The 16,234-nt window shown below is 36.4% G+C and overlaps 1 protein-coding gene across 20 annotated transcripts in view; it reads left to right on the forward strand.

The window, feature by feature from the left end:
* The window catches only part of LOC129272702 (zinc finger protein 605-like), a 38,015-nt gene extending 21,988 nt beyond the window's left edge, over window positions 1-16,027 (forward strand). For all 20 annotated transcript variants that reach the window (XM_064107275.1, XM_064107267.1, XM_064107282.1 and 17 more), the window contains one exon: window positions 871-16,027. Coding sequence is in view for 14 of the 20 variants with exons in the window: in XM_064107267.1 (XP_063963337.1) it covers window positions 871-1,055 (185 nt within the window). In the remaining 6 variants the exon portion in view is untranslated. The remainder of the gene's footprint in view (window positions 1-870) is intronic.
* Window positions 16,028-16,234: the final 207 nt, after the last annotated feature.

Here is a 16,234-nt window from a genome sequence, read left to right on the forward strand (position 1 = left end):
GTTCATTAAACTTCTACTCAGAATTTTGAGTAGGAAATTATTTACGCTGATTTATGCAAAATTCATAAATCACAGAAAATGCCTCTTCTGTATTTGTTGACCGTTTTTGATATTTTTTCTTCCATCTGGTAGAGCTGCATGAGGATCACCAAATTTTCACTCAGAATTTCGAAATTTTAAAACAAAAATTGTATATGCTTATTCATGCAAAATTTATTCATAAATCACAAAAAATGCTACTTCTAAAGTAATTTCTTCATCAATTTCAATTCTGTTACCTCAATTTATGTCACCAATATACATGTAATTCACTAGTGTCAACTCGGCTGAAATTGAAATTTGTGTTAATTTCTTTGCGAGATGCTGGATGAGCTCTCACATCATTGATGTGCTAGATTGTAAAATTTTGGGGCTTCATTTCTACCTTTTTAGGGCTACCTGTTTCATTTCAGGGGCTCCACTTTTTGTAAATACATTGCTATACATTTTGCTACCCAGGACAATTCACATCCTGCTTGTTTACAAATCAATTTAATGTTTAACATTGTTTATTAATTTCTATTAATTTTTTCTTAATGGTTATTTATTGATAAATGATAATCTAATTTGTTGTTCACTTTCAGGGGTGACTTCCAGATTTTATGCCCCCCCCTGAAAGCAAGATTTTGGGTGATTTCGGGGGCGACTTTTGGCATTTCTGGGGCGAATTCACTCGCCGCGACCGTGTATTTTTTTCCTGCTTTATATTGAAATGAAACTCTGTCAACAAATAAAAAAAAGTGATTTTCTCTTCAATGTTAGATTAAAGCTCTTTAACTTTGCTCTCAATATTTATGAGAGCTTAAACGAATATTTTTCCCTTCTCCCCAGATGAGATTGAGAGTGAAGAGGACAAGAGACAATCGCCCACGATAGAATGCAGTGAAGAGAAGTCATATCGGTGTTTACAATGCAGTAAGATATTCACGGATGAGAACAGTTTAATTCTACATCTGAAAGCATGCTTTGGAGAAGAGGGATCAGTTAGCAGTCTTAGAACAAAGTTAGATTTTTGAATAAGATTTTTTTAGATAAGATTTTTGAATCCCAGGATCATCTTATGACCCATGTGAGCACACACACTGGTGACAGCCCGCTAGACCGAGGGCCCGCGAGACCGAAGGCCCGCGAGGCCGAAGGTCCGCGAGACCGACTTTTTCCCCTTCATCGGTTGCCGCGGTCGAGTGGTTTAAGGCGCCTCGTTGCAGTGGCGTAACAGGTGCCTGTTATCAGAGGGGGGGGGCAGAGCCAAATATTTCCAAGTAATTCCGTCTAGAATGAACATGCGCGTGCGTGTTTCAGATTTAGACATAGAATCTAGGCATTCTAAATACATCTTTTATCATGAAAATAAAGGTGAGTGCGAAGCGCGAGCTTAAAATATTTGATATTCCGATCTGAAAAAGGGGGTCAATTTCAGCTTTATATTTCAAACACTTTGTAGGAAAATTGTAAGGTGGATATAAATCGCACTTGATAAAGAGCTGATATTTTTCATTATTACTTTGAGTTTGGGACAAAGGACCATGACATCCTTAGGACATGTTATCATATGAATATGATGACTATATGTCTTCCTATTCATCTTGCTAAGCGCGAGATTAAACAAAAGGGACAATTAAAATATTAAATTGATACCTTTTTTATTAATGCATAATGAGGGCGCGGAATCTGATATTATGGCCTGAACAATGTACATTTCAAGCACTTTTATAATTTTGAATAGGATGCTTCATTAATCATTTGATATATTTTTAACCATTAATGCGAGCGCAAATCGGGAGCCGAAATTCTTTTATAAACTGCCATGAAAAGGGGATTTTAAGTAGTTTGTTGAGACATAAATAACTTGCAAATGAAAATGCAAGCATGGCAGCGCTAACTGATACGTTTTGACAATCAGACCTGAAAAGGGATATTTTGAAAACTTTAGGGAATACATGAGAATAATAGGTACCTGATAAATCAATTTCGCGAGCGCGCACCGCGAGCAAAAAATGTTAATATTCAGACCATAAACTGACATTTTTACAGCCGAGCACTTTTTTAACAATCAATTTGTAAATCACACAAATTAATGAAAGTTCGATTTCCAAGGAGAAATATGTTTTGTATATTGACTTCTAAACTTGATATTTAAGCTCCATGTTGTTGAACAAGATATGTGAATCTCCTGACAGGCAATGTGAGCGCAAAGCGCGAGCGAAAATTTTGTACAGTGACATGAAAGATTTTTTTTCAAGTCTTCCTCTCATCTTATTTTATTCACTCGTCTTCCTACTCTTCTTTTTTCTCCTCTCTTTTCCCTCCTTTTTTCTTCTTTCTTTCCTTTTTTTGGCTCCGCCAAAAGGGGGGAGCCGGGCCCCTCTGGACTCGCCTATTGGGGGGGGGATAAAAACTCGATCATCCCCTACTCCTCAAAGTGGATTTACGCCGGTGTACTCAACACACCCTTTCGAGACAAGCCCCCCCTCCCCCGCCCCCCAGTTCCCATGAATAGGTGTTTATTAATTTATCTTGAGTTGAGTTTATTAACAACATTAACATATTTATTATGTATGATACATGTTTACAAGAATGTGTTTGTATAAAACATGAATCATATAAATGCAATTCATAATATAAGCATAGTCTATATAAGAACACAATGTGATACCGCGTGTGATATCAGCATATAATACAAAAGATTCAAAGTGATGCAGTTTCACCTGACAAGAAGCAAATCACCATAAAAATTGATATTATGCATAAACATAAATTATAAATGGTATGGGTGATTTTGTACCAAAAGAAATGCTGTTAAAGGGAGAACCAGAAGTTAGCACAAGTGCTAGTTGAGAATGGTTTCCTCAAAAGGATCAAAGTGCAATGTATCTACTCTACTAAAACAAGTTTCTTTTATTTCTTTTCCCAAAGTCATGTCAATCATCAAACTTCATTAATCAAGTGAGTTTTCATATTTTTACGAAATGAAAACCATGTTCTCGAATACTCTGGGGCAAACTATTCAAAAACTTCGCTCCAATAAAATATATAGAAAAAGTGCCATGTGTAGTGTTACATTTGGGGAGTCTTAGCATGGAATGTTCTCCCCGCTCTCAAGCCATCCTGTCGGGATAACTGGGGAGGGGGGGTGGGGGGTTCTCTCAGTAAGGTGCGGCCATCCCCGCTCTGCTCACCCACCCTTTCGACACTTTGACAATCCCTCCCCCCTTGCTCTCACTTTGTTTGCTTTTGTTTTGTGTTGTATTTTTTTTTTTTTGTCTCCAGCCCGGTTGAAGAATTAATGTGTGTTTTTTTTTCTTTGGGGGGGGGGGGGGGGAATACCCCGCCCCTTCTGGCTATGTAATGACGCAATCGATCCGCATCTTTCAGTTCTTGTATAAGTCTCGAAATCACGATGATCTGTCATCATCTGTGGGATTACCCAGTAAGGTGGGGGACTGAGGTCATGCGGCATGTTATCTTTTAATGGAACTTTATACAGAATACTTACCCTCATCCTATTTGGACGAGCCCCATCCTCAACTTGGAAAATATTTGTCGTTCCTTGTCCCTGACATTGCTTCCTCCAACTCCTTTTATTACAATGCTATAAAACATTGGAATTCCCTTCCCAATGATATAAAGGAAATAGGAAACTTTTTGCATTTTAAGAGGAAATTGAAAGAATATCTTTCACTTGAGAGTCAAAAAGAAGATGCAAATGATATGTTGTACGGTTGATTTAGCCTGAATACTGACCTAGTTCTTTTCTCTTCTCTACCAGGTATTATTATGTATTTTACATAGTTTGATTGAAGCTTCGATATGTCCTTCTATTCTTTCTATTTCTTTTATCACTTCCTATTCTCTTCGTGTTGTTATTGTCGTCACGTTTTTGCTGTTGTTCTTCTCCTTATTTATTTTCCTTCGTTATCGGTTTCTTCCGTCTCTTTCTACTCCTCGTCCCCTCTCTTCTTCTGTTCCTCCTCTTCCTTCTCCTTCTTTTCTTCTTCTTCTTCATTATATTCTTGTATATATCTTATTTATTGTCTATATATCTTATTTATTGGTAATAGTAAATTCTGATTTTTTTTCCTTCATTATTAATATGTAAATAGTATAATTTTACAATTTTATTGTCTTAATTCTGAATATTGAGGACCCCACTGGAAATAAGCTTTCGAGCTTTCGTGGGTCATCCTGTGCAAGCCTGTTGTTTTAATGCTACTGTATATATGTTATGGTGACTTGCCAAATAAAATCAGTCAACAACGCCACAATATAGATGCCACATTTACTTTGTTTTTGTGATATATGTGCCCATTAGCAACTAGAACGAGCCCCTCCCAATCCCGGCTTTGACACATGCGTCTAATTCTTGAGCCATTTTGACAGAAGATAAAATGAAAGATAAAATGAAAGATGTGCCCGTTCTCAAGTGCATGCCATTGGTCAAGTGGGATTGTACATATCGGGAATGTTAATTTCGTCTTGAGTCTGCCAGAAGGGCGTTAACTCCCGCTCACACCGTACAATTCACATAGAGAGCGTTCAAGCTAACGCCCTTCTGCCAGACAGAAAAATTGAAATTGGAGCTCGCGCATGCTACCCTTCGCCCTTCTGCCGCCTTTTCTGCCAGCTGCATGAACTTTTCTCACCGTATTCTAGGAAAATACGCATGAAGTTGATAATTTGTTGGCCTGAGCAATGCGACAACGGTCACAAGTTCACGCTAAAGTGATTCATAAATATTCATGAGGTTGCATCAAGAGTGACTGTTCTGAAAAACTGACTCGTTGGAAGGTTAAAATGGACCCCCCCCCCCAAAAAAAAAAGAAACAGAAGAACAAAACAAACTAACAATTAAACTGCTGGGAAGAGACGGAGAGTCTAAGTGGACAATCTCCAAGTCAAGTAGACATGTGAGATAAGTTGATTTTGAATTAATGCTGCTGCTGCTATCATAACAAAAATAGTAACAACAATAATTTAAAAAAAATGGGTTTTAGGACAACTCCCGGGGAGGATTACCCCTCCGGAGGGCGACTCCCACATGAAAACTCCCCCGGAGGACCATTCCTCGAGGACAGGCTTCCCTGAGGAATACTGATTTAAACCGGCACTCTTAATTGAGTGACAAGTTAATGTACGTTCTTTTCTTTAAAACTTTCACCTTTTTCTTCTTACTTTTGGTTGTTTAAATGAAAAAAAAATGTTAAGACATGTAAGATAAGATTGCCCACAATGAAGGTTCAATGTTCCAGGCGGGTGTTTCATAAAGCTGTTCGTAAAGTTACGCATAACTTTACACACGACTGGAACATGTTCTTAGGTCATATATCAATTATACAGGGATATCATTTTGCACAAGAAAGGATCACCAGTCGTGCGTAAAGTCATTCGTATCTTACGAACAGCTTTATGAAACACCCACCAGGTGTATGTATTTCCACAATATTTCCAGTTTTTTGTTATACATTAAATGCACAAGATCATGAAGCAGAAATGCGATAAAAATAAACGTTAAATGAGTAGAGGTAATGATTAAGTAGTGTCAGTGAAATTAGGCAACGTAAGTTTCTACTGTAAGTATCGGAAACACTCCCCCCCTAAGAGAGCCCTTTCATGCGCGCAGTAAGTGTTTTCCACGATTCGCTGTTCAGTACAGCCCACTACCGGGAAATGTTTTGGCTCTACCCCCCCCCCCCCGAAAACAGGCATACGCCGCTTCAACGAGGCGCTTTAAACCACTCGTCACCTGATAAAGGAAAAAAGTCGGTCTCGCGGGCCCTCGGTCTCGCGGACCCTCGGTCTCGCAGACCTTCGGTCAAGTGGTCGGACCCCCACACACTGGAGAAGAGTTTTATCATTGCTCTCATTGTGAGAAGCGATTTTCTTGCAAGGTCAATCCTAATTGTCATATAAGAACACATACAGGAGAAAAACCTTATCATTGTTCTCATTGTGAGAAGAGATTTTATTACAAGAGCGATCTTACAACTCATATAAGAACATACACAGGAAAAAAGCCTTATTATTGCTCTCATTGTGAGAAGAGATTTTCTCACAAGGTCAATCTTACCCGTCATATACGAACACATACAGGAGAAAAAACTTACAGTTCTCATTGTGATTAGAGATTTTCTCAAGAGCGCTCTTAATCATCACATAAAAACACATACAGGAGAAAACACTTATCATTGCTCTCATTGTGAGAAGAGATTTTCTGACGAACAATCTTACTCGTCATATAAGAAGACACACGGGAGAAAAGCCTTACACTTGCTCTCATTGTGAGAAGAGATTTTCTGACGAACAATCTTACTCGTCATATAAGAAGACACACGGGAGAAAAGCCTTACACTTGCCCTCATTGTGAGAAGAGATTCTCTGTCAAGAACACTCTTACTTGTCATATAAGAACACATAAACTGATAAAAAAACCTATCATTGCTCTCATTGTGAGAAGAGATTTTCTGATAAAAGCAATCTTACCTGTCATATAAGAACACACAGGAGAAAAAACTTATCATTGCTCTCATTGTGAGAAGAGATTTTCTGACGAACAATCTTACTCGTCATACAAGAAGACACACGGGAGAAAAGCCTTACACTTGCCCTCATTGTGAGAAGAGATTCTCTGTCAAGAACACTCTTACTTGTCATATAAGAACACATAAACTGATAACAAAACCTATCATTGCTCTCATTGTGAGAAGAGATTTTCTGATAAAAGCAATCTTACCTGTCATATAAGAACACACAGGAGAAAAAACTTATCATTGCTCTCATTGTGAGAAGAGATTTTCTTGCAAGACCAGTTTTACTCGTCATATTTTTTTTTTTTTTTTTTTATTCATTTTATTCAATCATTTAAAAAATCAATATACAAACCAAAATATATACAAATCATACATGAATGTAACAGTATAGTTTAAATGATTAGGGTGCCCCTAAAAGCAAAAGCTTGATGAGTGGGACACCCAATACATATATATATATATATAAGCGTACATAAAAGTGAAAAGGTAACAATAATAAACACAAACAATACATAAGAAAATAAGACGGTAAACCTACAGGGGAGAGGAGGGGGGGGGGGGGTCAGGAAAAGGGTGTGAAAATGAATTGTGTGATTAATTGGCATACATAATTACAAGTGAACTTTTGAGTTTTGTTTTAAATGCAGTAACATTTGTGCTAGAAATTACATTGGAAGGGAGGGAATTCCATATTCGAGGACCAGTGGATTTAAATGAATGAAGGGTTGATTGATTGAATGCTACAGGATAATGGAATTTAGAGTGGGAACGAGTATTGTATTGATGGTAGTCTTCATTAAATTTAAATAGATTAATCATATTAAGGGGTGCTAAGTTGTGATTTACGTAGTACATTAGAATTGCAATTTGAATTTTATGAATATCAAAAACTGTCAAGGTGTTTAATCTAAAAAATAAGGGGCGTGACGGAGCTAGGTAGTGGGAGTTAGAACAAATACGTAAAGCCTTTTTTTGGAGTATGTGTATGGGGTTTAGTTTTGTAGTGCCACAACTTGCCCAAGTGATATTACCATAATATATATAAGGAAGCAATAAGGAATTGTAGAGCATAAGCAAATGTTTTTCTGTAAGATTATTACGTAATTTAGCTAATATACCTATATTTTTTGACATCTTATTACTAACAAAAAAGCGGTGTTCATCGTAAGACAATTTGTCATCAAGTACAAATCCTAAGAATTTTACGGAATTTACTAATATAAGAACACTTACAGGAGAAACCCCTTCATATGCTGTCTTTTTTAGAAAGAATTTTCCAGAAAGAGCAATCTTCCAAGAACTCATACGGGAGAAAATTTTCATCGCTAAAAACAATTTGGTTCTTGCTATAGGCCTATTACTATTATTGTTTTGAGTGAAACAAATATACTCTATCAATGATATAGTTAAAGTAAGTGTTGATTCATTCTATTACGAAGCAAACATAAAATAAGTAAGAAAGTTATATGACATATTTAATTTTCATTTAATTTCACCAAAAAGTTATATTCACATCTTGGTTGGAATGCAAATGAGGGGACTGATAACATTACTCACCCGCCTCTATATTTTGTATTTCATTATATGAAATATTCCAATTTACTTCCTGTTTTACTGTGAAAAAAGTTGTATTCCTCCCTGAACATGTCAGATTACCATTGTTTTAACATTTTATGGTTCAGTAAAGTTGGTCCTTATTGTCACATCTGATCATCGGCTCTCTCATTTGCATGTCACTGAGTTGTGCATATATAACTGTTTTGTGTAAAATAAGTGAAAATTTAAGTTGTAACTTTGATATTTTACATCTGATTTTGATCAAATTTTCAGCATTATGCTTGTAGTATTTTTTTACGCCTGTCCTAGATGGGACGTATTATGGTATCACGCTCAGTGTACGTAGTAGTTTTCCTTGTAAGTGTGACAACTTCAGTTTAACCCTAAATCTCCCAGGGTATTTTTATTCTTGTCATTCCCAGGGGGGGGGTGGGGGCATTTGGCCCCCTTAAGATCTCAGCCGCGGATTGCGCGATCACAACGAAAATTTGCATGATGGTATAGAATGACGTAATCTACGCAGTTGCATGGGAAAATTTCACTGAATTCATATATTTTATTTTATATGAATTAATTATGCTAATTTATTCATGAAATCATACTGTTTGCTCTGATTCACTAAATAAAGCTCCTAGAATGCTATTTTTGGTGAAGATATTCTTTATAGCATTCCTAACAGTTGTGAATGAAAAAAATTCTGGTACCAAGAGCGATTTCTTATGTATTTTATTTTTTTATTTTTTGTTTTTTATTGTTTTTTTGATGGAAATCGTTCCAGACATAATTCTGATCATAAACAAGGCAAAATTCATTAAATTTAATCAGTAAAAGAAGAAATAATGATACACTTATGAATTTTAGCTAAATACACAATTTGCATTGGATTTGTACATGAAATTATGTTTTTTAGCAATTTTGGGTCTAACATGCAATTACATAATGTTGGGTAATGTCGTAACCGCGTACGCGAGCGTCACAAATCTAATAAAGTAAAAAAAAAAAAGTAAAGTCAGCGAGCGGCGAGGTAAACAAATTTTGCGCAGCAGATATATCGCGAAAATTGTTGAGGGGGGGCATTATGGCCCCCCCCTCCCGGGAGAATTAGGGTTATTTTTAACCTAGGCTCATATGATTTGATGTGTATGATACTAGCATTGATCCCAGGGGGCCTGTTGATTTTGAGGTCAAAAGGTCAAGGTCTGCAATAACTTCAGTTTAACTTAACCTGGGCTCATATAATTTGGTTTGTATGATACTAGCATGGATCCCAGCAATTATATTGATTTTGAGGTCCAAAGGTCAAGGTCACAGTGACATACTCTTATCTTAACCTTCCAGTGTTTCCACTCTTCCCAAAATTCTGGAAATTTTTACTTTTTCCAGGAAAGGTTCGGGAAATGAAAAAAATCCAGGAAATTTCGGGAATTCCGAAAATTACAATGTAGCAACTATTAATATTCAGGTAATATTTGAATAATCTTTTACCCCCATACTAGCTCAAAATCCAAGTTGGTTGGTGAAGATTTCTTAAATTAAAGTTCACAATGATAGCGATGAAGAAACATCTTGAAGCATGATGCATGATGAATAACAAGAGTCACTTTAAAAAGTTGAAATGTCCGTGAAGATGATGTTGATGATGATTGATAGTCAATTTCAGCAATCCATGAGTTGAAAAGCATTCATTAAAACAGGTTGATGATCTCGATGAGAACTGAGAATTCCTCCCTCAATGTAACTGCAAACAGTTCATTGATGGCATGCAAACAATTCCACAGAAGATAAATGTTGTGTTCCAGTTGGAAATAAACTATGCTCTGACATAAAGTCTGGTGTGAAACTCTTAGTTCTGATCTGATATAATGATGTCCTTGAAGAAATTGCCAGCTTGTATGTATACATAAATATTTACTATTCTGGAAGCTTCTAGTATTTATTGTATATATATATATTGTCTTTAAAAAGAACATTCATTCTTTCTAGAATAGTCCACTTCTCGAAGACTCTTGAACACCTCAATGAAATCAACAATGTAAACAACGTAGCTAATCTTACTGCCCTTTTCACTGCCACTAGCAGTCTATTGTCTATCTGAGTACATTCCAGAAATAACAAAGATTACTCTCTCATTAAATAGCATGCCTATAACAAAGCTTTACTGAGACATTCTGGAATATTCTTATCATTATATGCTATGAATATCCTTAAAGAGGAAATAACTTAATGTAATTGCTCTTACAATTCTTATACATAACAATGATATCATTGGTTTGTGTTCGTCTTTGAATTTCTGTATTTCTTATTTTGTCCCCCAGTGTAATGTTCATCATTTTTTTTTTCTCCATTGCCCTCTGTGTTGTACTTATTTTTTGTTTGAGTTGTTTTGTTGTCAATATTCCCGATCCGTATGTCATTGTTTGCATAATACAGGAATTGATGAGTTCCTTTCTAAGTACAAGTACTATTGGTACCAATGGTACGTACGGAGAAAGGTATTAGTTTTATGCCATTCTATACCATTCTAAAGTACAATTGGTATTCTTTTATATCAATGGTAATGAGAAAGGTATTCTGTTATACCATTCAAAGTACCATTGTTATTCTTTCATACTGGTATAAAAGAATAACAATGGTACTTTGATTGGTATAAATACCTCAGTACTTTTTGCCATTTTATACCAATGGTACTGAGAAAGGAATTATTGGCTTTAAATGGACGATTGTAATTTCAAATCATTAGGACAAAGGTCATTTGAGTTCGATAAAGTTTGACCATATCGTGGTCCCGGTTGTGGTGTCAACATGAAGAAAGACAGCAAATGATGACGATTATGAATTGTTCAGATATTTTTTAAATGGTCCTTATTTGTAAAACTGATAAAATCATTATCGGTACATCAGTGACCTACATAATTTCCGGTCACAAAGTCGGAGGTCATCAATTAACTTGGTTAACATTTATATATTATTCATTATTTCAGCAGTATGTAATTGAATTGGGTTTAAATTAGATCAAATTTTAGGCTTCATATTTCAATACGGTATTTTGAGGGAAAGGTCATTTTGTTAAAGAGCACATTTCTTGGTTAAAGCACGAATGGGGGAAATCAAACGGGGTATACAGAAAATGTTTAAGGCCGGTGAAATGAGAATTGAAGCTAGTCAGTGGGACAGCCACAGCCCTGGCTTTTGGTGCTCTTGGAACATTAAATTGTTCATTCAAGCGTAATTAAATAAAAGGGGAAAATATTTGATATTTCAGTGTCACAAAGTCAACACTGTTTCTATATTGAATTGCGTAATACAGATGAGACCGCTATATGCTTTCTACATTGTTATTTTTTTTTAAACCTTCAAACTGTGCCTTCATAATTGATGCTAATCCCAAGGTGAAGCAATGTCAAGTGTAAGTGTCAAAGTTTCATGGACAAAGAATTGACAAGCTGCATGCATAATATCCAAATGTAGTAGCATCATAATTTCATTGGCAGTGAGTTATTGAAAAGAAAGTATTGGATTCAGAGTGTGCTGTTATATTTTCATAGATGAATAATTATTTGAAAACTATTTAATTTCAAAGTGTACCATGACAATTTCATAGCCAAAGAATTATTGAATACTAGATATTGGATTTCAAAGTGTATTGTTATAGGTTCATACACAAAGAATGGTTGAAAAAGTATTGAATTTCATAGTGAACTAATTTCATTGACAAAGAATAATTGAAAAGCTATGTAATTTCAAAGTGTACCATGATGATTTCATAGACAAAAAAAAATATTTGAAAGGTAGTTAATTACAAAGTGTACTGATGTAGTTTACATACACAAATAATCGTTGAAAAGGTTTCAGATTTCACTGTGTTCTGTTTTAGATGTGTAAACAGAGAAATATGGCAATCAAAGGTTGTCAAGATGCAACTGTTAAAATCTAGAATCTTACATATTAAAGGGGAAGTTCACCCTTGTTCTACATGTATACGTATCTCAGTTTGTATGGTTTGTTTTGGTTCTGATTTAGATTCACTGTACCTTATAAAGTGTAAAACACTCTACACCATGTGTGGTTTTAATCCACTGTTCATGCAAATAATTTGAATACAATAAACTGTGGTCTCATTATTTTATGTCCTTTATTTATCCCTTGAATGCTTTAGCGCCTATACAGCGGCTCAGCTACAGCCAGGGTAATTATGATGCCAAGTATCAAGCGCAGTATAGTATATGCAATTATAGTAGCTGCTTTATACAAATGGAACATATTATTAAATAAAACTTGTAGGATGCCTAAATCATAGCAACAACCGTGAGCTGTTTAGGCCTAGTATTAAAGAAAACCCATAAAGAAATTCTATTTTTATAATATTTTGTATGTCAACATTATTATTGTGTGAAGTACTAGTAATCATAGCCCTTACCTGCCATTTGTTTCTAGTTTGTGTGTACTACATGTATTGAAAATGAAATTTACTGACATGATTTATTTCAACCTATGAGTAGTGGAAAATATCCAGAAATTTTAGCAACCAGGAATTCCCTGTTACAACTCTCTGGATGAATTTCTTACATGAGATGCTAACGAGGTGTTTCACGCAGATTGAAGTCTGAACTTCATATTGTCATATGTGTGTAGCATCTTGCATCTCTGCATTCGTCAGGGTGACACAACATTTGCTCCAGCGACAATTGCTCTGGGCTTATTTTCGTCTAAGATGTAGGGGTAGGGTTACAATAGGGTTCTATGTTAGGGTAGGGTATAGTGTTAAATCCAGGGTTGAAGTTGGTCATTCGATTAGTGTGTGGAATTAAGAGCAGATCAATTGTCGCAAGAGCAAATGTCATGGAACCGTCGTCAGATCATGCTTTGAGTACATGGGTGTTCATAAGTGAGATTACACATCAAAATCAGATAGATGTCGGCATTCATCGAGAGTTGATAATTATTTGCTGATCCCAGACTCGGGGAAAGGTATTTGCAAATTAATGCCTGTATAAACAGAGACATCTCGGGAGAGAGCAAACTCGGCTTACCATTGAGATTAGAAAGTAATTGCAGCAAATATTTAAAATAATAATAGCTGGATTTACAAAGCGCTTTTTGCCTGAGGATACAAAGAGCTGCTACTATTACCCCGGCTTTAGCTCGAGCCACCATCACCGGCGCACAGTGCATGCAAGTAATTACTCCTGTTGGGTACCCATTCACCTCACCTGGGTCGAGTGCAGCAGTGTGGACAAAATTTCTTGTTGAAGGAAAACACGCCATGAGAAAGTTTTTAAAATCAAGGTCAATTACCACAAATTTTCATAGATCCAGATCTGGTGAATTGAAATTAACTCATCTTTTTGAAATCATGAAATCTTAGCTGAAAACCGATAATTCTTACACGAAAACCGATAATTCTTACACAAAAAGGCATATGTTGGACAGTGTATATATATATATATTGCTTGGAAAAGTACCTGATATTTTATGGAATTCTATGCTTATTTTGCTCATTTTTCTGCAATTACACATTTTTTTCTAGAGCCATTTGGCATATATTTTTTATTTAGACATACAAACACCAGGGTGGTCTGGTCATTTTATTGGAATTTTTTGAACTCCTTGAGATCGTTACCACAACTGGTGTTTAAACTTTATCTTTAAGTTGCTTTGATCTTTGTGAAACTGTACCCTTTGATTATATATTTTGTTATGTGGTTGGTTTCTAACTTATCAAAATATCTACTTGTAATTATATGAACTTGATCTCTTGCCACTGTACATTATAAATACTAATGTGAATGGTTTATTTTTCTTGAGTATTAGATTATATTCAGGACAGAGTTTGAGGAAAGACTATAAAATCTGCCCAAAGTATGTTACTGTTGATTGATTTGTGTATAAAGTCAATTTAGTCTGAAATGTTACTTTCAATCAATTTTTGTCTCGCCCACCGGAGGTGAAGGCGAGACTTAGGGATCCAAATGTCGTCCGTCCGTCCGTCACAAACCTAATGACACATAACTCCACAACCGTAAGTCGATTTTCAACCAAACTTGGATGGTAGATGGACTTGGGGGACCTGCATGTTATGCTGCAGTCAGAGGTCACATGGTAAGGTCAAAGGTCATTTTCAGGTCAACGTTAAAGTTTACATGCAAGACTCTCTTAGGACACCTAACTCCGCAACCGTAAGTCGCTTTTCAACCAAACTTGGATGGTAGATGGACTTGGGGGACCTGCATGTTATGCTGCAGTCGAAGGTCACATGGTAAGGTCAAAGGTCATTTTCAGGTCAACGTTAAAGTTTACATGCAAGACTCTCTTATGACACCTAACTCCGCAACCGCAAGTCACTTTTCAACCAAACTTGGATGGTAGATGGACTTGGGGGACCTGCATGTTATGCTGCAGTCGGAGGTCACATTCTAAGGTCAAAGGTCATTTTCAGGTCAACGTTAAAGTTTACATGCAAGACTCTCTTATGACACCTAACTCCGCAATCGTAAGTCGCTTTTCAACCAAACTTGGATGGAAGATGAACTTGGGGGACCGCATGTTATGCTGCAGTCGGAGGTCACATTCTAAGGTCAAAGGTCATTTTCAGGTCAACGTTAAAGTTTACATGCAAGACTCTCTTATGACACCTAACTCCGCAATCGTAAGTCGCTTTTCAACCAAACTTGGATGGTAGATGAACTTGGGGGACCGCATGTTATGCTGCAGTCAGAGGTCACATGGTAAGGTCAAAGGTCATTTTCAGGTCAACGTTAAAGTTTACATGCAAGACTCTCTTATGACACATAACTCCGCAACCGCAAGTCGATTTTCAACCAAACTTGGATGGTAGATGAACTTGGGGGACCTACATGTTATGCTGCAGTCAGAGGTCACATGATAAGGTCAAAGGTCATTTTCAGGTCAATGTTAACGTTTACATGCAAGACTCTCTTATGACACCTAACTCTGCAACCGTAAGTCGCTTTTCAACCAAACTTGGATGGTAGATGGACTTTGGGACCTGTATGTTATGCTGCAGTCGGAGGTCACATGGTTAGGTCAAAGGTCATTTTCAGGTCAACATTAAAGTTTATGTGCAACAGTGCAAGGCTCTTATGACAAGTGTTATTCCATTCCAGTCATTTCACAATGAAGTTTCGATATAATTCTCTTCCGTGCCCTCGCAAATCACGATCATTTTCATAAGTGGGCGAGACACAAAATTGCTTTTGCCTTGTTATTTTCAGAATTCTAGGATTCAGATCCAGCGAAATGTATTGTTGTACACATGCATGACCAAATTATTTCCAAACACCCCCAACAAGCTTTTTCTCTGTGTTCAAAATAACCCCATAAACAAGTTTTTTCGCAGGCTTTATTTACACATTTTGGCCCCCAAACAAGTTGTTGCCAGAATATGAACATGGGGGAAAAGCTTAGGGAAAAACATACCCTAAAAAGATTTGGCCATGCAATTAATCATTGACCAGTCTTTCAAAAGCACCCTATTTCTTGAAAATACCCTTAACGAGTGCACATGAAAACTGAGAAAACACCCCTTTAAACACATTTTTGGGGTCATGCATGTGTAGAGCAATATATTTGACTGCCCCTCACCTGGGAGTTAGTCTAACAGCCTATACACTTAGTAGATATTAGACTATTTGGTGTAACCTAACTGGAAATCAGATGATGGTTAATGGGCTATATTGTAATTAGCTAGACCAAATTTTTAGTAGAAAAACTGGTTGTATGCGAATTAGGAGTGAATACATTAACCTTGTAGCTCATAACAGGAATGTTATTAGGGCCCTAAAACCATCCAGGTTGTTTAATTTGCTTATCAAAATTTAAGAATGCTATATGGAGGTTGTTTGTTCTTATCCAATGTGAAATAAAACATTTAATATTTTCCTAAACTGTGACTATGTTATTATTATATGTCTTATTTTGGTTTTGACAGGATCTTTTGGTAGGGAGAGGGGGGGGGGGGAGAACAAGGGAGAAGCTAGAAAATTGAGATATGGAAAGAAGTTTGGAAGGATTTACTGATAATTAACGCTTATAACAAAAAGAAGAAATTAAAGTATGCTACATCATGTACATGGGTATAGAGTTCGGTGGAG

This window comes from Lytechinus pictus, chromosome 12 (assembly GCF_037042905.1).
Source record: "Lytechinus pictus isolate F3 Inbred chromosome 12, Lp3.0, whole genome shotgun sequence".
Classification (NCBI taxonomy): domain Eukaryota; kingdom Metazoa; phylum Echinodermata; class Echinoidea; order Temnopleuroida; family Toxopneustidae; genus Lytechinus; species Lytechinus pictus.